Source organism: Sycon ciliatum, chromosome 4 (assembly GCF_964019385.1).
Source record: "Sycon ciliatum chromosome 4, ocSycCili1.1, whole genome shotgun sequence".
In the NCBI taxonomy this organism is placed as follows: Eukaryota; Metazoa; Porifera; class Calcarea; order Leucosolenida; family Sycettidae; genus Sycon; species Sycon ciliatum.
In genome coordinates, this window is record NC_088646.1 from 22,880,393 (window position 1) to 22,905,114 (window position 24,722).

A 24,722-nucleotide genomic window follows, 5' to 3' on the forward strand; every position below is an offset into this window, starting at 1 on the left:
AATCTCTATAAGAATTACATCCATCAAAGGGGACCACGAATCCCATTTTACCGAGTAGAACGCAATAATATATTATTGTAATCATCTGCATCGCACTTACGAATCTCAGAGCTTCTCCTAATATTCTACAACTTGCACAAGAAGTTCATAAAAAGGACATGCACTCTTGCTGTAGTCTTTGTGCCGCATGCAACGTAACAATCCATTTGACGGAAACGTGGGACGCCTTCGTGGTCTTATTTCAAAATTGGATTCGCCAGTCGCTTCTTGCGCAGCTGATCATATTGGTTTGTGTCTTGAATCTCTGGTCTCCCGGTGTACCCACTTGTTTGTGATGGCATCTGTTACGATCAATGCCCAATGTTCTGGGCTCCAAGCAGTTTATCAGCCCAAGCATTGCACCACTCCATCGGAACATTCCAAGAAGATTTTGCTGCGTGGTTTATCGAACTGCTACAGGACACGACGGCTGTCAGCCACAGAACAACGTATCAGGTTCTCAGCAAAACAAGGAACGTCGTTTACGTCCTGAAGCGGAGCAGCATCATCCGTCTCCCGAACGGCCGAACGGGACAGACTTGCTCACCTCCAGAGTGACTAGTGTCTGATGGTTGCAGATACAGACTTCTGACGGCTATCACCGGGCAGGGGCGGAATGCCTAGCGCCGAATTCCGCGCCAAATAAGTGCCAGCCCGTGGACAAGATGACAGGCAGCTTGGCAGTGTGCGGTCAACCCCATGCATGGCGTTAGTATAGCCAGCGGAGCCTACCAACTGATACTCTACTCCCTAGCATAACAATAATACATGACTATTAATGCCAGTGTACTCCTCACAGTATGTGTATTACATGTTGTATGGATGACAAACACGCGCCAAGCCTAGCTACTCACCTGTCCTCGCACTGTCTATATCACGTCTGCGCCCAAGTCCAGGCCGTCAGTTTAGACCCCGGCCCAAAGGTGGTAACAGGCTAATAAATACATCGCATTAGGATATTCGTCACTGCAGTAAACACACCCTCAGTGTAGGCATTGATGTGTTTAACCCCCACGCTCAGTTCGTGCCCATACGCCCTGTTCCAATTGTCCAGGCTTGGGATCGATTCGGTTCCTATCTGCCCGAGTAGAAGATTCTTCGCATCGGTAACTGAGCCAAGTGTATTCAAGGCGCAGTCGTGTGTGGGCAATTACCTACACCGGCTTGTTGCTCGTGCTTGCCTGAAGCCAGCGACGGGGCTTCCTAAACATGCGCCACGTGTTCTCACGCCAATGTGAAATACGAACCTTCGCATCAACACGATGATGCATCGTTCACAGAAGAGCTAGATCCTGAAATAGATACACTACCTGAAGCAGCCGTGTGTGTGTGTGCGCGCACGCGCGTGTGTGTGTGTGTGTGCGTGTGTACTGTCTAGAGTAGTGTGTCTGGTAGGCAGGAGAGAGATAGTACAGGATGACGATCTCACGTCATCGAGCACACACCTGTGCACAGGCTGCATCGCAACTGGAAAATTAATACAGAACAATCAATACTCAGTGCCTCGGAATGCTCGTGCCAGTCTGCGCAGTGTCAGTACACGATTCCACAGGCCATCATTCTAATCTGATCGATAGAATACTGGCACCTTCAAACAGCATCAACTCAGTGGTTTCCCCTCGGATACAATTGTGCTCGAGTAAGGTTCGCAACATATTCTGGCCCGACGGCCTAGCTAGCCACATGTCCATGTGACTGACAAGTCACGTGGCTCAAACGACAACATGGTGAAACTGCCACAGGAAATTGTATATCCATGTGTGCGTGCATGGGTCTCGTACGTCATCGAGCTTCCCCTCCTACAAAGCTCAAACCAGACTGAGCGTCCAGTAAGGATGCAGGAATGGAATTTCGCACAATCTCGCTGAAGTTTCCCTGCTCGTAAAATGCGACCAGGAGTAAACGTAGCGGAGTATCCAAGCATCTACTTCTATTGTACCGGAACTAACTTCAACGGACTTATTTGTAGATTGCTGGAAACCGAGTTCTTGCGAAGCGTAATACAATCATGTAGTACGTGCACATGTGCCTGTATCTGGCCAAGTCTAACTGCATGGTTGATCTTATCACGCAGCCATCTGGCTCAAGCACAAGCAGTGTTGGTCTTCGGAGCAGAATCGTGCAAGTAAGTAGTTAGTTGCATGTGCCTACAAGCTAACGCATACATGTATCCGCCTGCACACACACGCACACACACACACACACACACACACACACACACACACACACACACACACACACACACACACACACACACACACACACACACACACACACACACACACACACACACACACACACATACACACACACACACACACACACACACACACACATACACACACACACACACACACACACACACACACACACATAATATATATATGTCCACAGATTTGAGTATATATAATACACACACACACACGCTCGCGCACACGCACACACCGTTTCGGCCTCCTGGTTTCCACTTTCTCCTTCCAGGGTCATGTACATGCAGGTGTAGACGGCAATGATCAATACTGCTTTCAGCTGTCAACCCTGTCCATGTCCGCCAACGCTTCTTTAGGTAATTTCCTATTGCCACAGTAGCCATTTGAAACAGGTAGCAAGAGCTTCACGCAGGGAACATCACGCAACATGTACTAGCTTGTCGCCTACGTGTATACGACGCGTAAGCTATCAAACAGTCGATGCTCATCGTCATCGTTATCTCTCTCACATAGAGATTGGTGTTAGCCACAGACATCCTCTGAGGTTTGTTTGTTGTTTGTTTGTATTCTTTATTCAGAGTGGGAAGTCCAAAACAGGCCCTGGCCAAATAACAATGGTCCCACTAGTGAGGGAATGCTGTATATCTGTGCATAAGGATCAGTGAGTGAGGTAATGCCGGAACTCACCTGTCCTTGACTTCCTGGCCTGATACGTACGAGTACCAATGCAATTCATTGTGCATGATGCTCCCCACTTCGTTGTGTACTAATCTTGTATCTAAACGTTTGCCTCCCTAATCTCTTCTCTGCTACTTTGTTCTCTCTGTATTTTTCTCACCATTCTTTACTTGTATTTTGGTGGGTCCTGTGGCTATGGTGATATGGAGACATTCAGGGTAAGGTCGGCACAGTATACAAGGGGCACACCACCAGGTCCACCCCCATCACCCTGCCAGTAAGGAGTATGTGTGGAAAAGGCACCGTCCTAAAGCGTGACACCTTCCTCTATCTCTTCCTCACTTTTCGTGGTGTCCTTCTGCCTGCCTGCCTGCCTGCCTGTCTGGCTTCAAGTCTCTCTCCCCGGCCCCTCTCCAGGGGAGACCCACGTGACCAGTTTTGGCAGCGAGTACAAGACTACAACTCACTGTACATGTACTACCAAGCTTTAAAATACAATATTGCTCTTGCCAGTCTTGCCAGTCTTGCCAGTCTTGCCAGTCTTGCCAGTCTTGCCAGTCTTGCCAGTCTTGCCAGTCTTGCCAGTCTTGCCAGTCTTGCCAGTCTTGCCAGTCTTGCCAGTCTTGCCAGTCTTGCCAGTCTTGCCAGTCTTGCCAGTCTTGCCAGTCTTGCCAGTCTTGCCAGTCTTGCCAGTCTTGCCAGTCTTGCCAGTCTTGCCAGTCTTGCCAGTCTTGCCAGTCTTGCCAGTCTTGCCAGTCTTGCCAGTCTTGCCAGTCTTGCCAGTCTTGCCAGTCTTGCCAGCCTTGCCAGTCTTGCCAGTCTTGCCAGTCTTGCCAGTCTTGCCAGTCTTGCCAGTCTTGCCAGTCTTGCCAGTCTTGCCAGTCTTGCCAGTCTTGCCAGTCTTGCCAGTCTTGCCAGTCTTGCCAGTCTTGCCAGTCTTGCCAGTCTTGCCAGTCTTGCCAGTCTTGCCAGTCTTGCCAGTCTTGCCAGTCTTGCCAGTCTTGCCAGTCTTGCCAGTCTTGCCAGTCTTGCCAGTCTTGCCAGTCTTGCCAGTCTTGCCAGTCTTGCCAGTCTTGCCAGTCTTGCCAGTCTTGCCAGTCTTGCCAGTCTTGCCAGTCTTGCCAGTCTTGCCAGTCTTGCCAGTCTTGCCAGTCTTGCCAGTCTTGCCAGTCTTGCCAGTCTTGCCAGCCTTGCCAGTCTTGCCAGTCTTGCCAGTCTTGCCAGTCTTGCCACTCTTGCCTCTTGGTAGTACAAGTACAAGTGTAAGCACTGGCTTCAAGCAGGAGCCTGACCCTCCACACGATGACACCCCAGGCCCAGGAAAGGCCCAGCTACAAAGAAGTCCATCACATACAATGCTACAATAGTAAATAGCCTCTCAGCAGGTGGAGCAAGACTGAGTCACAACTTTTAAGTTTGCGGCTGCGGTCCGGGGCATCTGCGGCTCCGGGCTGTGATTTGTTTTGATCGAGATGATTTTGTGATTGGTCCATTCGGCGCTTTTTCGAATAACGACCTTGTAGGTGTGAGGGAAATGCCACGATCCTGCTTCAGTGTTTGTTTTTGATTGAATTCATGAATCCATCCTCATAATCACCGCACCATGCCATACTACTGTAGCACTTGCGTTAGTAGTCGCTATGTCCCAGGTGTCGTGCACTTAGTTTTTTGAACAGTCATGGGTGAGGGCCTTGGAGAACCTGATACGAGAACTCGTACTCCTCGATTCGGCTCGAATCCTTTTTACCGTGGCTCTGAGCTGAATAAAGTTGTAGTTGGTAATTATGCTGAATGTTCCAGAATGGTCCTTTAATCAATGATACCTATAGCCTCGGGGTATGCCTTGAAATACGAAATGTACCGAAACAGAAACACAAAAATTAATAAGAATAAGCGCAACGCACAAAGAAGGAGGACAGAGGCATGTCAGTGCGGAGTGGCATTGTGTTTGGTGTCAGAGAAGTGCGTGCAAATGTGACTGTGAAACAGGGACTGCGAGGCTGTGGCTCTCAGGTCTGCGGGCAAGGCATTCCAGACAGTAGCGGTGCGGAAGAGAAATGACCTCCCGGCGTGTTTCCCAACCCGTGGCAGAGTGAATGCGAGTTGGCGGCGGCGACTACGCGTGGGGCAGTATCCCGCTGCTTCAAAAAGTTCTGGTTGGGTGGTGACCAAATGGAAGAATTCCATAAGGCAGGCGATCTTCCTGCGCCAGGATAGACTTGGCCACCCCAGCTGTTTAAACAATGATGACTTGGGCTCGTCTGATGGGCAACATACTATTACGCACTTTGCAATCAACCACAAATGTTAGAAAAGAAAAAAAAACTTGTTTTTAAATCTTCGGCCAGTATGACTGCTACATGCAGTACTATTCACTTCGTCTTGGCCTGGGGGTTAGACATGGGGGAAGTTGCCAAACAGCGGTGGTGAGCCCGCCTTCCGGCACGGGGAATTCAACTAAATAATTGTTTCCCTGCCGGCGCTCACTAGACTTCGGAACCACACGAACGAGGGGAGAGAAACGGGAAAGGAATTAGTTGCTTGATGACGCCGCTCCAAAGAGCACCACGTCTTTACTGCGCTTTTACGTGAGAAACGTTGTGCTTTTTCTGTTTCGCAAAGAAACATCTGATCAGGTCGTAGGTCTTGCCTCAACGAACTGTTACTTGACAGTGATTACGCTGATGTGAGGAAACAGAAAGGCCGCCAGGATCAGGAATACTGGACGGAAACCCTTTTCTTGCACGTGCAGCGTAAGTCTGGAATGCAACGGTCTGGGTCCGGAATGCATTGCCACTTGCAATGTTTTTTTCTGTTTGGCGCGCATGAGCAGTGCTGAAACCGAGACCGGCCTATGGTCGCAGGTTGAGCTACTCTTGAGTCTTGCCCCGCCTCCACTGCTTCGGCTGCCATCCCTATGTGTATCCCTGTGCGTTTTTGCCGGTGTTTGCACCATGATGGTTTGTGGCTATTTTGTAAAAAAAATGTGAAGCCGCGGTCCCATCTTCACGAGATCCAACAAGATTTTGGACGCGGTTTTGAAGGCAAAGAAGATGGCGCCTCTCCAACTGGCGCCATGGACACGACCCTCACGAACATTCTGCTTTTGGCATCGAGTGGGGCGATCATGCGAGTAATCAGTTACTAGTTAGTCCGTGGGCCAAACCTGAAAAAAGGCCTCCTAGAAAAATCTCGTTCCGACTTTTGGGCACCGCAATTTTATTGGCCACGTCTGCTCTAGTCTACATACCTTACTGAGCAGGATTCCGGTTGTTGTCACTCTGATAAGTAGCATGCACTAAAATTGTAGGCTAGCAATAGCTGCTACTGCGAACGCGACACCGTTCCAAACAGCGATGCTTCGAAAGCAATAAAAAATTTTACTTGTACAATGTTGCACCTACGCGTATATGGCTATTTATGCCATATTCCCACAAGTAATACAACAAGGACAACATTGCGTCATGTCATGCGCCGCATATGCGGCATACGCAGCGCAGACTGTAAACAGATTGGTCAACTCTGTGAGTCAGTGCAGTCTCCATATCGGCGGCCATGCATGGCTGCTGTATCATGAAAATGCACAGAATGTTTCCGTACTACAGTAGCAGCTGCTAGTATTTCCCGCGCTTGTCTTCTTCAACTTTGCTACATTTCTCTCCGCTCCAACCACCTTGGCCCAGTTTACATGGTAGCGCAACCGGTCGACAGCTGCTCCATATCCGGGCCGCCAGGCTGATTGTCTCCTCTACCTAGTTCTGTCAAAGCCAAAGGCGTCCCTACCCCCGGGCCCGGCCGTGGCTGTGGCTAATCACCATGGCGTCCATCCCCTCGACGAATTCAAGACCTCTCTTGTTCCTTGTACTGGCTATTGCAGTGGCTTATAGCGCTGGTAAGTGGAAACTAAACTGCATGCATGTAATCGGTAACGACCGTGATGTTCTTCTGTTTTCTGCCATAAGGCTTTGCTTTTTGGCCATCTTGGAAACTACCGTAATGTATAATTCTGTTTCGAAGTTGCAGTTCCTGACTACGATGGGCCAGTGCAAACGCGCCTCGAAAGACATTTCCGGTCTTCTTCTCCTCTGGCAAGCCGTTGCCTGTTGCCATGCTGGTTATGGGGCACTGATTCCTTCTGCACTCCCCTGTCAGGGAATTTCGAATTTGTTCGACCATTCCCCATGTTTCGATAGCAAAGAATGAATTGCGCCCGAGCAGAAGGCTTGTTTGGTGGATTTTATTTGAACTCGCAAGCCCAGCGCTTCTTGTGAGGTATCTTCTTGTTTCGGCTCGCGAACACCAGTACATCGGATTTTTGTTTACGGTTTCTAGGACATCGGGTGAAGTGTAGCGGATGTGCCGTCACACTAGCACTGTAGATTCAACGCATTGTCGACTGGGCTCATCATCTTCAACTACTTTATTATTATTTTACAATTCTCCTGGCCTTGACTAGCTAGGGCTTGGCCGTCCTCGTTACTTTGTCACCTGGGTGTGCTGTGTGCGGTCTTTGCGGCTAGAACAGGAACGAGAGAGAAAGCGGAAGGTCTAGCGACATTGTGTCGGCTTGCTATTACAATGAACTACTTGCACTTTTCGGTGAAATAGCTGCTGCTGCCGCCGCAGCGCGGGCTTGGGTTGTGTTGAAGGAAGACGATCGCTAGCTCAATGGTGGACGTGGTCATCAGCAGACAACAATTGCAGTAGGACGGACCGCGGGCACTTGCAGTTAGGCCCCCGTGTAATATGCCGGCATTTTTTTTAGCATTTTCGGTACAATCCGCGAACCCAGCACTTTGGGCTCGTCACATGCAGCATTTTGGGGGAAACGGAGCACTTGGCCGTTGTGTATCAAAATTGAGAGAAGAAAAACTTCCCAAACGAGAACGTCACTTCCGCATTCCGTGGGTTATATTCTTGTTGAGTAGTTTATGAATTGAAAATAATGGTTTTCACCAGGGAGTCGTAAAATACCGGTATTTTCTGACTCCCTGGTTTTGAGTCTTTTGACGGCGTGTGCTGAGGATCACAAAAAGTGAGCATTTTCCGAGTATTTTCGGCAAGGTTTGGGAGCATTTTCGGCAAGGTTTACGAGAATTTCCCAAAGCATTTTCGGCCAAGTTTCGGGCATATTACACCGGGCCCTACTTGCAGTAGTGGAGAGCCACTACAAAGACCACGTACCGGTACTAGTAGTTGATACTGCAGTGCATGTACAATGTAGATCTACATGGCTGCATTTTCATTTTCCACCTCCACACTGCCCTTCATGCTGGCTGCCAAACATGATAATCAGAGTAAAACAACAGGATTTCCTACTCATATTGGTGACATGTGACTCTATCCGTGCAGAGTCAAGCAGTGGAAACAATAGTGAGGTTTTGCATTCCGAAATTTGGCAAAAGATTCGGCACGCGGGAGCGAGGTTGAAAATGCACTCGAAGATTTGGCGTGTTTGTTCGGAAAAGGCTCACTTTGCCCAAAGTATTTTTCGGAAGAAATTTCTTGTAGAAGAGCGCTAGCGCGTGATTTATTCAAAGAAGTTTCTGATCTCGGCATCGCTTCGCAGGCGTCTTTGGCGACATCAGCATCGTCAGATACCTCTGATTGCTCCTATCCACTGCCTGCCTACTCTCTTTCGCCTGCAGTGTCCTCACCATCATCGGTGTGGCTGAAAAGACGAGGCGATATGCATAAAATTTGACTTGGCCATGGAGTTAGTTCTTCTGACGCAACTGAGGAGGCAGATTTGGCCCTCGACTCTTTGGGCGATCAAAGGTTCGTTAGAATCAGCAAGAAAAGGAACACGGGACAGGAAGTTGATCTTCGACTTGCAAAACAAACGTTCGTTCAAAAAATTTGACATCTGGTGTCGACAAATGAGCGAAGAACGCCGAACCGAAATTCAGAATGCAAAACCTCACTAATGTGCAATAACGGAAGTGAATGAAGGATGAAAGACTCTATTGTTCTTTTTCACTATTTCCTCCGTCTTTGTGGTCCACTTCACAACAATAACACACACACAGAAGTCTCTGCTGTGAGCACGGTGGCTCGGCAATGGCAAAGTACAAACTGCACCAACGAAAAGCCACTGTGAAGTGACAGGAATGCGGTCCAGCACAACATTTTTGCGGACGCAAAAAGTTGTGGGGAAATCCCAAAATCGGTGCGATTTTGCATGAGCCCAAATGTTCAGTTTACCCACAAAGACACAAGCTTTCCAACTCTCTTTGGCCGTTGGAAAGCGTACCTTCTTTCATTAGTTTGAGGGAAAGGTGTAGGGGAAAAGTCTGAAGAAAAAAACCTGTCATCACCATAACTCGAACCAGGGACTCTCGCTTATGGCCAGCGATGCTCACTAAGCTATGGCGTAGTCGTCATCCAAGCAGCGACCGTTCAAACATTTCCCTCAGACTTCGAGACCCACGCTTCCTGTGTATGATCCAGACATCCTTCTTTCATTTTTTGTTATTGCGTATTGTTTCCACCGCGTGACGCTGAACAAATGAAGTATATGGATTCACGTGTCGATTCAGCTTGTCCTCTTGATTGAATAATACAATAATAATAATAGTTATTGCTGTCTCCTCGCCGTCTGTTTACATATGGGAGATGTTCTGTATTTTGAAACTCAGAAGTTTTGACGGAAATTAAATGCGAGAGTTGAAATTCTGCTTTTTGATTGGTGTGTGATCTGCGGTCGTAGCTGAACACTTGCACTAGATCACCCCTCATTCCTCAAGGAATACGTATATCTTTCACTTCTGGCCGGACTTCTGCTTTTAATTGAATCTGTTCATCTTCTGTCTAACACCAGCTCTGCCATCCAGGGAGCGGGTGCCATCTATTAATGATGGTGATGGTGATGACACATACCACAAGCGTGCTGTAGACCCTGCTGATCTACCAGGTCAGTATACTACAAGTAGCTTGTATCACCATGATATGAACCCCGCAATCTGCAACACACTGTACATGCAGAAATCTTGCTTATTCTACCCCCCCCCCCCCCCCCCTCCTTCCCCACATGGGCATGGTCCCAAGGAAGTGTGGTACATATAATTATGTGGAATCAGATGGATTAGCGAAATTTAGTTAATCCGGAAACAAAAACTTTGTGACTTTTTATTATTCTAATGAGTTGCCGTGTTCAAGAAAGGAAATTAAATTTTAGCTCAGTGGAACAAAAACACTTCAAGACAACGACTGGATACACTTCAGTGAAGGACGTCAACTGTCATACAAAAGAAATCGGGCTGAGTCTCACTCGGAGTCGCTATCACTCGATTCCGCAGAGCTCAATTCTCCAGGGCTGACAGGTCGATCGAAGTCACAAAGTGTTTTTGTTTACGAATGCAGTACATTAACATGCTAGCACTGCTTTGCACGTGCTCATTGTTCCAAATGCCGTAAAAGGGTTCTGGACTTCTGGCTAGCTTTCCGCGCCTACACAGTCAACATGTAAACATTACCACTTAATTGCCAGCACAACGTGAAATGTGTGTGCAAGATACTTGTCGTATGACAAGACACCACCTCCAAAACACGGCCCCGCCTCCAAAACATGACGACCCCGCCTCAAAAACGACCCCGCCTCCAAAACATGACCCGGCTTCCAAAAAAACGACGACCCGCCTCCAAAGCATGACCCCGCCACCAAAACACGGTGACCCCGCCTCCAAGACATGACGACCCCGCCTCCAAAAATGACGACCCCACCTCCAAAACATGACGACCCCGCCTCCAAAAGACGGCCCCGCCTCCAAAAACGACGACTCCGCCTCCAAAAACGACGTCTCCGCTTCCAAAACGACGACCCCGCCTCCAAAAATACGACGCCCCACCTCCAAAACACAACCCCGCCTCCAAAGCACGACCCCACCTCCAAAACACGGCCATGAAAGGGTGGCACTCTAGTGGTACTTTACGGTATGTGTGCCAAGCTAATCACACTGTTTGAACTGTAGCACTTTCCAAAAGCTCTAAAAACTAGGGGTGAAACGATTATACCGAATACTCGAAATAGAAATTGTTACAAGCTAACAAATCGATTATTCGAATAGTTTCGATTACTTGACTATTCATACAGTATACATGATTATACACGTATGACTGTAGATCGACCAGCCATGTGCGAGAAATATTTCTTCTCCACAGGATCAATTTTCAAATTTTAAATTTTCGCATTTTTCAGCTTCCAATACTGCTTTTATCAGTGGAAGAAATAATCGAAAAATAACCGATGACCGATCGATAAAGGTTTCGGTTATTCGGTAGTCAAAAAGTGTAATCGTTTCACCCCTACTAAAAAACGGAATACGGACAGTGTTGGTCCAATTAGCAAGGTGTACGCGTGGTGATATTGCATACAGACTTGCCGAAGACTAAGCATAGAGGTCTTGCCAGAGTTCGTCTTTCTCCAGATGTGTCTGTTGTTCCGAGGTTCGTCCCATCCAGCCATGCTCACTTTGATGACAACGGTTTCAATTTGGGTGTGTTGCAAATTGCAGAGGATGATGAAGACAGTTGGATTGCTTCATCTGGTGAGGGGCATGTCATATCAGCTGAGAAGGAGAACATACGGCATGCGGAAGAATCCAGAGGAGCAGCGGAAGAAGGTAGCTTACACGTGATAACATTAGATAGGCTCACTTTGATGATAACGGTTTCTATTTGGGTGTATTGCGAATTGCAGAGGATGATGAAGACAGTTGGATTGGATTGGATTTTGGATTGGATTTTTATTTATAGTGGTGACTATAACAGACAATTGCCTAATAACAATAGACCCACTCGAGGGAAACATGCAAAAAATATGAATAATTATGGATTGCTTCATCTGGTGAGGGGCATGGCATATCAGCTGAGAAGAAGAACATATGGCATGCAGGAGAATCCAGAGGAGCAGCAGAAGAAGGTAGCTTCCACGTGATAACATTTTAGATTTATCTTGCCTTTGCACTGGGTTTCCAAGGGGATGTTTTTGCCAGGCATCATTAACTGCAACAATTCACCCTCTTGCCGTGATAAAAGAGCACAGGAGCATCTGGTTTGGGACCAACATCACCAACATAACCATCCCCTTTACGTTTGTTGTTTTAAGGCTTCATGCAATTGAGAAAAAGTCGCTTTTTCAATGTTCTGTGCATTAGAGAGTATAAAGTGCATACTGACCAACCACCACAATCTCAATCCCTTGACAAGACATGCAGAATCCCTGGATTTCTCTCAAAATCAAAATCCCTGGATGGCACAAAAACAAGTGAAAAAGAGCTTTTCCCGCCTAAAAAAACGTTCGACTCTGCAGCTGTGCGTACAGCACAGATCGACCCTGTACTAGGCTGTAGTTCAGTTTGATCAGTCGGCGCCCGCCTGTCACTTTGTCAGTGCAGATATCTTGCATGGTCAGGTCTTCAAAGTGCTGTGCACAGTAGTCATAGCCCAAATTTGCTAGCAATTCTTTGAGCAAAATATCGGATGCGCAAGTGTTGTAGTACGATATTTTGAGTACGTCATGTTGGTGCATGCGCGTGTTGCTGTGGTGTGAAAAGCCGTCTTCGTCTTGAGTTCATGATGTCTTCGTCTTCAGTTCGTCATGTATAGTTGTGGTTCCGTCGTCTTGTCACAAATATACATAGCCAGCAATCGCATGTCATCTCGTACATTGAAATCAACATAATTTTGCGAATCGACCTTTTTTTCAGGATCACTTTTCAACGAGGACGAAGCAAAGTCGGCCGAACGAAGCCTAGAGGAAGAAAATCACCCTCTCCACTTCACCATCACGATACTGACATAGATACGAGATGAAACAACTAAAAAATTCACAAGAAAACTGTACGACCATCATCGCGCTGACTTTGGTCTGACTTTGGTCTGAGAATTTCTATCACGATCAAAAATGTACGAGGAGCACTCAAAAATCAGCCACAGACGTACCTTTATCGCTCTCTACTCCTTTTTCAAGGCACAAAAGTCGACTCTCCACTTTCAAACCAGGAACCAGACATACCAGTGGTCCTTTTCAGCTGCTCCACGAGCGCAGGAAATGTTCACCAAGGGGCGCAGAGCAGCATCCATTCCAGAAAAATAGCTAAAATACGAGTGAGACTGCATGCCTGAGTACATGAGTACATGTATGAGTACATGCAGAAAATAGTCAATTTCAGCGTTTCTGCTCCAAACAGCAACTAGCTTCGACTAGAAACAAAGATTACACCAAAGGATCAAACAACAACCATTTTCTGCAGTTTTTTTGCAGATGGTTTCCTTGTGCTTGGCCCAGCACGCCAAAAATCACACCTCGGAGGAGTACAAAAATTACAACTCTCAGATGTCCTTGATTGCTGGCCATGAGTCTTCTAAATGTAGTTATCGTCGTCCCTTTGTACAAGTGTGGAGATGGCACGGGACTGGGAGCAGGTAGAGAAAAGGGAGTTACAACATTGGTGGCAGCGGTGGGATTCGAACCCACGCCTCCGGAGAGACTGGAGTTTTTTTGAATAATCTGCAGTGCAGGCAGAGGTATATTATTTCTGGGTGTGACTGGTGTGGTATGATTGAGTGATTTGTGTGATCTTTTCCTCTTTTTACTCTGTTTTATTATTAGAATCGAGGACGATTCTACTCTTGGGAGGGAGTTATGTTGTAGTACGATATTTTGTGTACGTCATGTTGGTGCATGCGCGTGTTGCTGTGGTGTGAAAAGCTGTCTTCGTCTTGAGTTCATGATGTCTTCGTCTTCAGTTCGTCATGTATAGTTGTGGTTCCGTCGTCTTGTCACAAATATAGTCTTCTAAATGTAGTTATCGTCGTCCCTTTGTACAAGTGTGGAGATGGCACGGGACTGGGAGCAGGTAGAGAAAAGGGAGTTACAACACAAGTTGCCGGCAAGTTTTGAGCAAAATATCGAGTCTTGGTGGGCTTTTGAGAAAACCCAAGGCTTCTCAGGGACTTTCTCAACACAATCAGTCACCAAAGTTGAAAACAAGCGGAAAAATTGGACAAAACAGACTCATGGCCAGATTTTTTGTAGAAAGTTGAGCAGCAGCAGGAGCTCGATCAAAAATGCCTCGTCATCAGCGACAATTATCGTTGATTTTTCCTTGAAACTCATTTTATCTCGAGCAAAACCAAAGCAAAATATCGACGGAGAAAGGAAATGCCAAGCAGAATATCGAAATGTTTGTGGCAAAATTGTGCGGCAAAATATTGATGTGGGCAGAGCAAATTTGGGCCATGACTAGTGCACAGTTCGAAGTGCGAATGAGCACCGTACATACCTTTGAAAAAAGTTCAAAAAACCGGGACATTCGGGGAGAAACCATGGAGTTTTCAGAAAAATCCTGTATCAGACAAAACTTTGGTTTTTCCGGGAGTTTGCTTGAAATCCCCGGGACCCCGGAGGAGTGTTGATTTTCCGGGATTTTCCCGGGAAAAACGGGAGGGTTGGCCAGTATGAAAGTGTGTCGTAATCTGGCATTCACCCTGGCCATGAGTCACAAAATTAAAATAGAAGAAGTATCTATTACAAGACCATTCGACTCACCACCCCGAAGACTACAACTGATTAAAATTGAATTTCAGGGCGTACCTCCCCTTTAAAAAATGGGTGTGTTCTATTTCATTGGTGTAGCTTTTTCACCTGCTCTACATATACATTGTAGCTCGCCGCCAGGACAGCCCGACCACCGAAGCTACCCGAGGTTGGCAGATATTCAGCTTACACACAACAGGTGAGTCAACATGCTGGCATCTTTGCTGGCTTGACTCAAACATGTGTCACTATAGCAAGGCTGCATTTGCTAGGAAAAAAAGAATTCCCCAGTCCACTTGCCCATTGTAATCATTGAGGTTAGAGCCTGTCCTGTTGACTTAGAACAACGGGTTTCACTGGCTCTGGCTCTACAAACTGAAATTTATTAAATTTCAACCGCGGTGAGGAGAAAGGAGAGGGAGGGACGGAGGGGGAGGGGATGGAAGGAGGGGGAGGGGTGTTGTGTCCTACCCCAGGTGGGTTCTACTCGGACTCATCCAGCTCGATCACACACACACTCGAGGCCATTACAGATTTCAGTACATCTCAAACTCCATATCTGAAAAAGACCAAGCTCACGTGCGAGCATGCGCACTACATACATATGGTCCATGTCCAGGACATGACAATTTCCCCCTCACTAGTTGAGGCGAAGCATCTAGAACTATGCAATAGTAAACATATCAACATGCAGTCTCAAAACTCACAACTGCCGAGACATAATATCTCATGATACACTATACACCATATATACACCATAAATATATAATTATATACAATATCCAGCAGAGTATATCCAGCAGAGTTACATGGATGGCGGTTTGAACTACCGTCAGCTCCTGCTTTTTGGCAGGAGTAGCTGTTCCCTAGGACAATTTGGAGCCACGCATACTGGCAGTGATTAGATAAGAGGTCATAATGAAGCAGTTGAGTCAATATTCCAGAAGCGTCGTCGTACGCCGTCATGTAGAGTTGCGACTTTCAACGTCCGTTCACTAAAATCAAAAATCAAAAAACAAACTCTCGCCGAAGATTTCGAGGCCTACAAGCTCGACATCCTTGGGATTACGGAGACCTGGATAGCCGACAATGGAGTTGATACCCTCGGCGATGGCCACAAGCTGTATAGGTCCGGAGGTCAATCGTCTCGCGCTGGCGTTGCCATCCTCGTCAACAAGAAATTTTCAAATAATGTTCTGTCGTATCAGTTCCACTCTGACCGAGTTGTATCTGTACGAATGGTACTCAGCCCGCGACCTGACAGTCGAGCTGTCACGGTCGTGTGCTGCTATGCCCCAACTCTTCAACGATCCACCATCAACCCTCAGGAAGCTGACAACTTCTACGAACTTCTCAACAATGTTGTATTGAAAACGAAGAACCGTGACGAATTATGGATATTAGGAGATTTGAATGCTAAAGTTGGGAGTTCGAGGCCGGGATCTGTCAGCCCTGTTGGATGCTACTCTAAACACACTATATCAAACTCAAATGGATGCAGACTTGTAGAATTTTGCGAGGACAACCGGCTGGTGCTAACCAACACACTATTCAAGCACAGGATGCAACATCGCTCAACATGGTTTTCTGATGGTTTAGTGCATGCGGATGGAAAGCCTGTGCGGAATATGATAGATTACGTGATAGTAAAACGTTCCACCATGGCCGCAGTTCTAGATGCAAGATCGTTTGGAGGCTTCACCACGCGCTCTGATCATCACCCTGTTATTGCAGTTCTTGGCATCGCACTTTCTAAAGTCCATCCGACCGTCAAACAACAAGACCCATGTTTCAATCGCTATAACCGTCCAACCGCTGAATCGTCAAAACTGTTCTGCGACCGTCTCAAGGAGAAGTTACCTTCTCTGCTTCCACTCTCCGCAAACATCGACAATGCCACCGTGGATAAGGCATGGCGTGGATTCGTCTGGGCTACGCATGATGCAGCGCAGGAAGCATTCGGGAAAGTGCCCACTGGTTCTGCTCCGAAAGCAAGCACGAACCCTCGCGTTGCATCCTTATCCACTGAACAGAAGAATCTGCACTGCCGCATAAACGCTGAACCTGATCCAGAGCAACGTAAAGCTTTAAAGATTGAAAGATCTGCAAAACTCCACGAGATTCGAAGGATACTACAGAAGGAGGGCGAGCAATATTGGCAACGTAAGGCTGTTGAAGTAGATGCTTTACGCCCTGACCCACGGTCCTACTTCAACGCCATCAACAACTTACGCCAACTACGCTCTGGGAAGAAGGCTGCGCCTGTGCGTCTTGCTGACGCAGACGGCAGAATCATGGCAGACATCTCATGGAATCTTAATGCCTTTAATGAATATTATGAATCGGTATTTTACACTGATGGCCAGCCACTCGACCTCAGGCAGCAATCGAATGAGGAAGATCCATTCACAATCGAAGAAGTACGGTCTGCAATTATCAAGCAGAAGTCTGGTGGTGCTGTCGGTCCTGATGGTATCAGTGCTGATGCTTTGAAGTCAGCTAAAAACCTTTTCGCACCCTGGCTGACGAATTTCTTCAACGCTGTTCAAGCTACAGAGTACTGTCCTGACGACATGCGCTGCGGCCTCATCGTTCCCATCTACAAAGCCGGCAAGCCTCTAGGACATCCAAAAAGCTACCGCCCCGTTATGCTCCTTTCCGTCGTCCGTAAGATCTTGACGTCAATACTCACTCGACGACACACACTCCATGTGCAGTCATATGTGGCAGAGAGCCAAGCTGGTTTCCGCCCTGGCAGATCGACCACGGATGGTGTCTTTTACGCCAGGACGATGTGTGAGCGCGCACTACTTGGCGACTGGTCATATTCATCGGCACTATTGGACTTCAGCGGTGCGTTTGACACTGTCATTCGTCAGGTTGCTCTGGAGAGGTTAGCCACTGCTGGCGCACCAACGTCCACCACTGCAGTCCTAGTATCAAACACAACAGCCCGCACGAAGCTTGGTAAACAACTAAGCAAACCATTTCCAACAAACATCGGCGTCGTCCAGGGTGACCCAATGTCACCAATAATGTTTATAACTTACGCCGAAGGTTCCATGCGTAGGATCCGAGAGCAAGCTCTACCCGCGTCAGACCTACCAGCAACTTTCACACAATACGCAGACGACACCACTGCCCATCAGAACGAGCGATCATCTGTGGAAGAAACCGTCCGTGTGTGTGAACCCGTTTTCTCGGATGACAATCTGAAGCTGAACGTGGCAAAAACTCAATATTTCACTGTGACCAAGGAAGATGATTCCTGGAAATCGGTGAAGCTGCTGGGGAGTATGCTAGGCACAGCAGAAGACATAGCAGCTAGAGTGTCTGCTGCAAATCGGGCATTTGCAGGCATTCCATGGAAACGCCACAACCTGAATTCCAGGCTGTGTATGTTTTCCTGCCTGATATTGCCTGTCTTGCTGTATAATTGTGCGCTTTGGACCTTATCGCAAACATTAACCGACGTCGTCAATGTATGGCACCGGAAGAAACTACGTACCATCATTGGTATCACGTACCCACAACGAATCTCGAACACAGCGCTGTATGCCAGAACCGAGCAGACCCCACTATCCCAAGTCTGCAGGCAACGGAGACTGCTGTGGTTCGGCCATGTAGTGAGGGAAGGCGAAGAATCGTCCTCTTTCCAAGCCCTCCTAATGTCGATCAACACAACAGACATACGACGACCCCGAGGACGGCCACGTCTGAGATGGATCGACGTTGTCAAGAAAGACTTACAATGCATTAATCTGTCGCTTCTGGATGCTGTGCAATCTGCTTCTGATAGAGCTGCTTGGCTCGAAATTGTTAACAGATGCGTTGACCTCATGCAATGAGTGAAATGCGAACTGTCATTATTATTATTATTATTATCCAGCAGAGTCCAAAATATATCATTTCAACTCCACAGACTAGAATACCGACGCGCCTGACGTGGATTTCTGCCGACAAACACACTCCAAGTGCCCCTTCCTGTGGCAGTGACGACACTCAGTGGCCTTGTGTTTGCACTTATCCGCCAAGTGTTGAGTAGACCCACAGCGGTAGCACAATCTCTGCTCTCGAGATTGATGAGAAACACCAGACTGCGCCTGCGAACGCGATTCCACTGGCCGGTGATTCACCTTGTGCACTTCCTGCTGAGAGGTCAGCTGCACGGCCGCGCGCGCAGCCGATTCCTGCGTCAAAGCTAGTTTGACGATGTCATTGAACGACTGTGCCGAAGTATCTTCTTTCGTCAATAAGAAATTCCGAGTGGATGAGCTGCTCAAGCCAGCAATAAACTGGTCTCGAAGCGCTCGATCGAGGTGATCAGCAAACTCACACCTCACAGCCAATCTCTTCAGACGAATGATGAAATCCGCAGTCGACTCACTTTCCTTCTGCTTCAACTGATGGAAATTGAACGTCGCCGAAACTTGCGAAATTGCAGGTTGAAAATACTTCCTCAAAAGATCGCAAATCTCCGACAGTTTCTTGTCAGCTACTTTCGCTGGCAGATAGAGGCTCCTCAAAATCGAGTAGACTTCCGCAGACAGCAAACTCACTAATACAGCCTTCCTTTTCTTGCTGGCAGCCAACTTGTCTGCAGCATTGGCCGAAGCAGCCACGGTTCCAATATCATTGGCAAAGAAATAGAATTCAAGTCTTTCCTCAAACTCTTCAAAGTCGCCGCCGGTAAACGGCTGAAGCGATGATATCCGAGCCATATCTTCGTCGCCAGTTGTTGTTGTTGTAGTACGTTATTTTGTGTACGTCGTGTGTACGTCATGTTGGTGCATGCGCGTGTTGCTGTGGTGTAAAAAGCAGTCTTCGTCTCGAGTTCATGATGTCTTCGTCTTGAGTTTATCATGTCTTCGTCTTGAGTTCGTCATGTCTAGTTGTGTTTCTTCGTCGTGTCAATAAACAGTCTTCTGAATGTAGTTATCGTCGTCCCTTTGTATAAGTGTGGAGATGGCACGGGACTGGGAGCAGGCAGAGAAAGCGAGTTACAACATTGTGTCCTACCCCAGGTGGGTTCTACTCGGACTCATCCAGCTCGATCACACACACACTCGAGGCCATTACAGATTTCAGTACATCTCAAACTCCATATCCGAAAAAGACCAAGCTCACGTGCGAGCATGCGCACTACATACATATGGTCCATGTCCAGGACATGACAAGGGGGATGGAAGAAGGGAGGGTGGGAGAGGGGGAGGGAGGGAGGGAGAGACAGTCAGACAGACAGACAGACAGACAGACAGACAGACAGACAGACAGACAGACAGACAGACAGACAGACAGACAGACAGAGAGAGAGACGGACAGAGACAGAGAGGGGGTCGGGTCGGAGGGGGGGGGGGGGGGGGGGAGGAATAGAGAGAGATGGAGAAGAGAGAATCGTTCCAGGTAGGTGGGTGAAGAATGAATGAGCAAAATACTGCACAACTTTTTCTGGATAGGCGGATGTACAGTTGAATCTGCATTTCAAGACCACCTCACGTTGTACAGACACTGGTCTTTGTAAATGCGTGGTGGTCTTTCAACACCGGTCAAGCAATGTATGTAGAAACACGGTAAGAGAGTCGTGACATGACTGGTCTCATAAGACAGGTGAAATGATGGGAGTGAAATACCGATTTCTCTTGATGCCCTGTTGAGGCACTACAGTATTAAAAAATCATAGTTTGCGTGTGACTTGGCTGGAGGCCGAGTTTTCCGTATCCGTAGCAACGCCACCACCCTCTAAGGATCAAGGCACAGATGCAGCTCCTAAAGTGGTGGGAGGTGAGTAGATCAGACCCACCGCAAAGTGGTCAAAGACCGAAAATCCCATTCGCTGCATATACAGTGAACGCATCTATAAAACGACCGTTCAAGGGATCCGTAAAAGGGGTTAAATTATAGTATAAAAAACCTCCAGTCATTTGCGTGTTCTAAAAAGCAGGTTATATTTCTGGTAATCACTCATATAAAAAACCTGGTGCTATAAAAAAAACCTGTACAAAAAACCTGGTGCTGTAAAAAACCTGGTGCTATAAAAAACCACTTTTTAGGAAAATGACTGGAGGTTTTTATGCTATAATTTAAATAGAATATAAGCTTCGCCCTCGTGTTTACGGGAAAAAAAAACCTTGGCACGAAACCTCGGCTTCGCCTCGGATTTTTATTTCCCGTAAACTCTCGGGACTCAGCTTATATTCTATATGTAACCGTGATCAGGTGGTCCCCTTATCCAGGTTTAGTACGTCACATAACCACATTCACTTCATACATGATCTATCTCATTCTGAGCAGTACCTCACACTGCATATACCTATACTATTTGCAGTGTGTAAATAGCATAGGTGTGGGTCCCTGCGTCAATGGCGATGATGATCAAGCACAACTGCTGACCACGTATCATGTGCACCTACATGCAGAGGTGCCATGCAACCTTTGGTACACTTCCTGCACTGGTGTGTACGGGGACTTGTGTACAGGCAGGATGTGTACAGGCAGGGTACGACGTGCTCAAGGATGGCTGGTAGTCGGCTGCGTTGAGCGAGTGGTGGCCTTATCCAGTCAATTTTGACTGGGAAAGCGTGTGTGACAAGAAAAAGTGGTCTTGGTTGAGTGGTCGCCTTTACAGATTTCACTGTACTGCATTTGGAATAGTAATCGTGGTAATGATGTTTTATTCCCGTAGCTATGCAGAAGACGTTACTTCAGTAACGTCTGGCGCTAGCCAGGGTCCACACAGCTTTAATTTGGTATTTGTGTGTTTGTTTGTTTGTTTGTGTCACGCCTGGCGCTATCCGTATCTGACGGCAAAAAAGCGAAGGATGTTATAAATTTTTCAATTCTCCTTTTTATTCAGGCATATCCTGGGATTCGAACCCGCACTATTGCCCTACATGCATTCCCCCATACATTTCGCATTCATACCCATTCTTCCAAGTTGCTTTACGTTATTATTTTGCGTTTGAAAGCCCTATTTGAATATTGCGGGCAGCTGTATGTGGCCAGCTGTGTTTGATGGTACGGTACGGTACGGGAGACGGTGTCGTATTACCCTCGATCGTACCTGTCCCGTACCTATCCCCTACCGTACCGTGCCATCAAAGACGGCTGGCCACAATGCATATTCAAATAGGGCTTTCAAATGCAAGATCACAATGTGAAACAACTTGGAAGAATTAGTATGTATGCGAAGTGTATCGGGGGATGTGTGGCATTCCAGGATTGTAACTTATGCATAATAGTCCTCTATCCTTGTTGTCTTTCCCAAGTTGTAGTTTTACCTAAGTTTACGGTTTCATACAAATCGCCTCTCACAGGTTCAAACCCCAGACTCGGCAACTCATTCCTTTTTCCTTTCACTGTAGACTCTGATGATGTCATGGCACCCATCTTGGATTCTTTATGCCATGTGCAGGCTTTCTGTTCTTTTTGGTTGTTCTTTGTTTTCACTTCACTCGAGTGTGGTTTTGGTTGGAGAATCATGGTCCCAGAAACTATAATGACAGTGCTGTTCTAGTTGTGGTTAGGAAACTATCTGACTTGTACATTGGGAGAATGTTACACATGGTGGCAGCAGTATTTAGCTAATAGATTTAGCTTTATTTTGAACTCACTCCTGAGAAGAAAGTGTAGCTGTGTTGTAGAGTGCAGAGTTAGTTTTGCAAGATGGCCAATCGTGGGCAGGGAAACCAGCAGCAGCAGCAACAACCACAGCAACAAGCTCCTGCAGTCAGGGCTTGGGCTGTACCAGAAAGGTTCTCTGGGGCACCAGGATCAGATTGGCAAACTTGGCGTCTGCATTTTGACAATGTCAGCCAGGCGAACAATTGGGCGCCAGCGGATCAGTTGGCCTATATTGGTCTGTACCTATCAGACACTGCGCAGTCATACTATTACAGCCTTCCCGCTGCAACAAGACAACAGTTGCCAGCCCTTCTGCAAGCGTTGGATCAGCGTTTCGCAGCTCCACTGCACGTCGACCGCCATAGGTCTGAATTGCAGACTCGTCGTCAGAACCCAGGAGAGTCTTTGTCCACGTATTGTGAGGAAATTCGTAAACTCGCTCGGTTGGCCTACCCAGGGTTGGATGCTGGTGTTCGCGATTTACTGGCAAAGGACCAGTTCCTTAATGGCTTGGATAGCCGTGATCTGAGGATCCAAGTGAGGACAGCAGCCCCTGGAACTCTAGACGATGCATTACAGCGGGCCTGCCATATATCTTCCATTTTGGAAACCGAAAGTATGCACAACCCACCAGCACCACAAGTGCAACCTGTGTATGCTGTGAACCGGGACTTGCCAACCTCTCGCCTGGAAGACACGATGCAGCGCCTTATTGACAGGGTTTCTGCCCTTGAGACATCGTTGTCGACCACTGCTACAGGAAGTCGCAACACACCTAGGGAAAGCTTTCCAGTTCGCCGGTGCTTTGTGTGTGATAGCAAAATGCACCTGAAAGCTCAGTGCCCACATGCCGGACCCACGTCCCAGGGAAACAGGAAGCAGTCATGAGCGAGGGACAGCCCATGACTGATAGTGATGCCTCTCCAACCACACCTAGCCACACCGAGAATTGTCTAGATGCACCCAGTAAGCCCGTTAGTATGATGCGTTGTTCAGTCTGTACCGAACGCGTTTGCTTCCCAGATAATGATCCCTGTTGTTATGCATGCACTGACTTTGTTCCTGAACAACCCCAGGCCATCGTAGTACCTAATTCCTGCTTCTCTACTAATTCAAAAGACACTGTATTTGTACATGGTTTTGTTGAAAGTGCACCTGTCCAGATGGTTGTGGACACTGGCAGCTGTGTCACTTTGCTGAACTCCAAGTTTGCACGATCACTCTCCCTGAATATTAGCCCATCACCCGTTAAGTTATCTGCCGTAAATAATTCCTCAGTCCCCGTTATTGGCCAAGCCCCTGTTGCTATGTCAATTAGCAAATTCAATGCAATGCACACAGTTATTGTCGCGGACATCGAGCCCGATATGCTCATTGGCATTGATTTCCTACGCTCTCATGGCTGCACGCTTGACTTTGACAATGAAGTGCTGGAAACTGCCAACTGCAGTGTACCGTTACAATCAGCCAATCAACAATCTCACACAGTTTACCGGATAACTCTTGCGCATAAAGTCACTATCCCCGCTTATTCTCAGATCATTGTACCGGGTAAATTGGAGTCGAATGACACTATGCCTACCTCAGCTGGCTGTATTATACCATCTGACAAATTTCTGTCTAAGTACCATATTGCTATGGCAAGTGTAGTGGCTAGCCCGGACTGCGCTGGAACAGTCCCGATTCGGCTGCAGAACCTGCACTCACGACCTGCAACTATCCAGAAGCGCTATGACATTGCACAGTTTGACTGTAATGTACTGGTCGACGATGACTCCTCATTAGATGACGACCAGGACGAGCCAAGTCAATGTAACTATGCCACAGAAGAACCTAACACATCAGTCCCTCATGAACTGTTTCGTCTTGACCACTTGGACACCAGTGCCAAAGCTGAGCTTGCCCAAGTTCTCGATGCAAACAAGGATGTAATTTCATGTGGTCAGTTTGATTTAGGTAAGACGGATGTAATTACGCACCAGATCGAGACCGATTCTGAGAAGCCTAAGCGACAACCACCTCGACGCCTGCCCATTCAACAGCGTGCTGAAGTCGAAGCCCATGTTCAAGAGTTGCTAGACAATGATGTGATTTCTCCGTCTAAGAGCCCCTGGGCTGCACCTATCGTGGTAGTTCGCAAGCCAGACTCCTCAATCCGACTGTGTATTGACTACAGAAACTTGAACTCAATCACCAAGAAAGACGCTTTCCCCATGCCTAGAGTTGATGACGCCATTGATGCCATGAGTGGTGCGTCGTACTTCTCCACGTTAGACCTGGCATCTGGCTACTGGCAAGTTGAGTTGGATGAAGCCGCCAAAGCCAAATCTGCATTTGTTACCCCATTTGGCTTATACGAGTGGAACCGAATGCCGTTTGGACTGTGCAACGCTCCTGGAACATTTCAACGCCTGATGAACCTAGTGCTAGGGGACCTTGTGCCATCAATTTGCCTCGTATATCTGGATGACATTATTGTGTTCTCTTCATCTTTGTCGGAACACATGGAACGACTACAACTCATCTTCAACCGACTCCGGATGGCAGGTCTCAAGGTTAAACCCAAGAAGTGCCAACTACTCTGCTCATCGGTGACCTATCTGGGTTATACCTTCTCTGCTGATGGTGTTCTACCT

General features: G+C 47.5%; 1 protein-coding gene across 3 annotated transcripts in view; it reads left to right on the forward strand.

The window, feature by feature from the left end:
- Positions 1-6,556: 6,556 nt before the first annotated feature.
- Positions 6,557-24,722, forward strand: part of LOC135815087 (uncharacterized) — a 52,706-nt gene continuing 34,540 nt past the window's right edge. For 2 of the 3 annotated variants that reach the window (XM_065328327.1, XM_065328325.1), the window contains exons 1-4: positions 6,557-6,819; positions 9,748-9,840; positions 11,441-11,548; positions 14,597-14,665. In XM_065328327.1, the coding sequence (XP_065184399.1) occupies positions 6,744-6,819; positions 9,748-9,840; positions 11,441-11,548; positions 14,597-14,665 (346 nt within the window). In that variant the 5' untranslated portion in view covers positions 6,557-6,743. The remainder of the gene's footprint in view (positions 6,820-9,747; positions 9,841-11,440; positions 11,549-14,596; positions 14,666-24,722) is intronic. The other variant, XM_065328324.1, reaches the window with a different exon arrangement.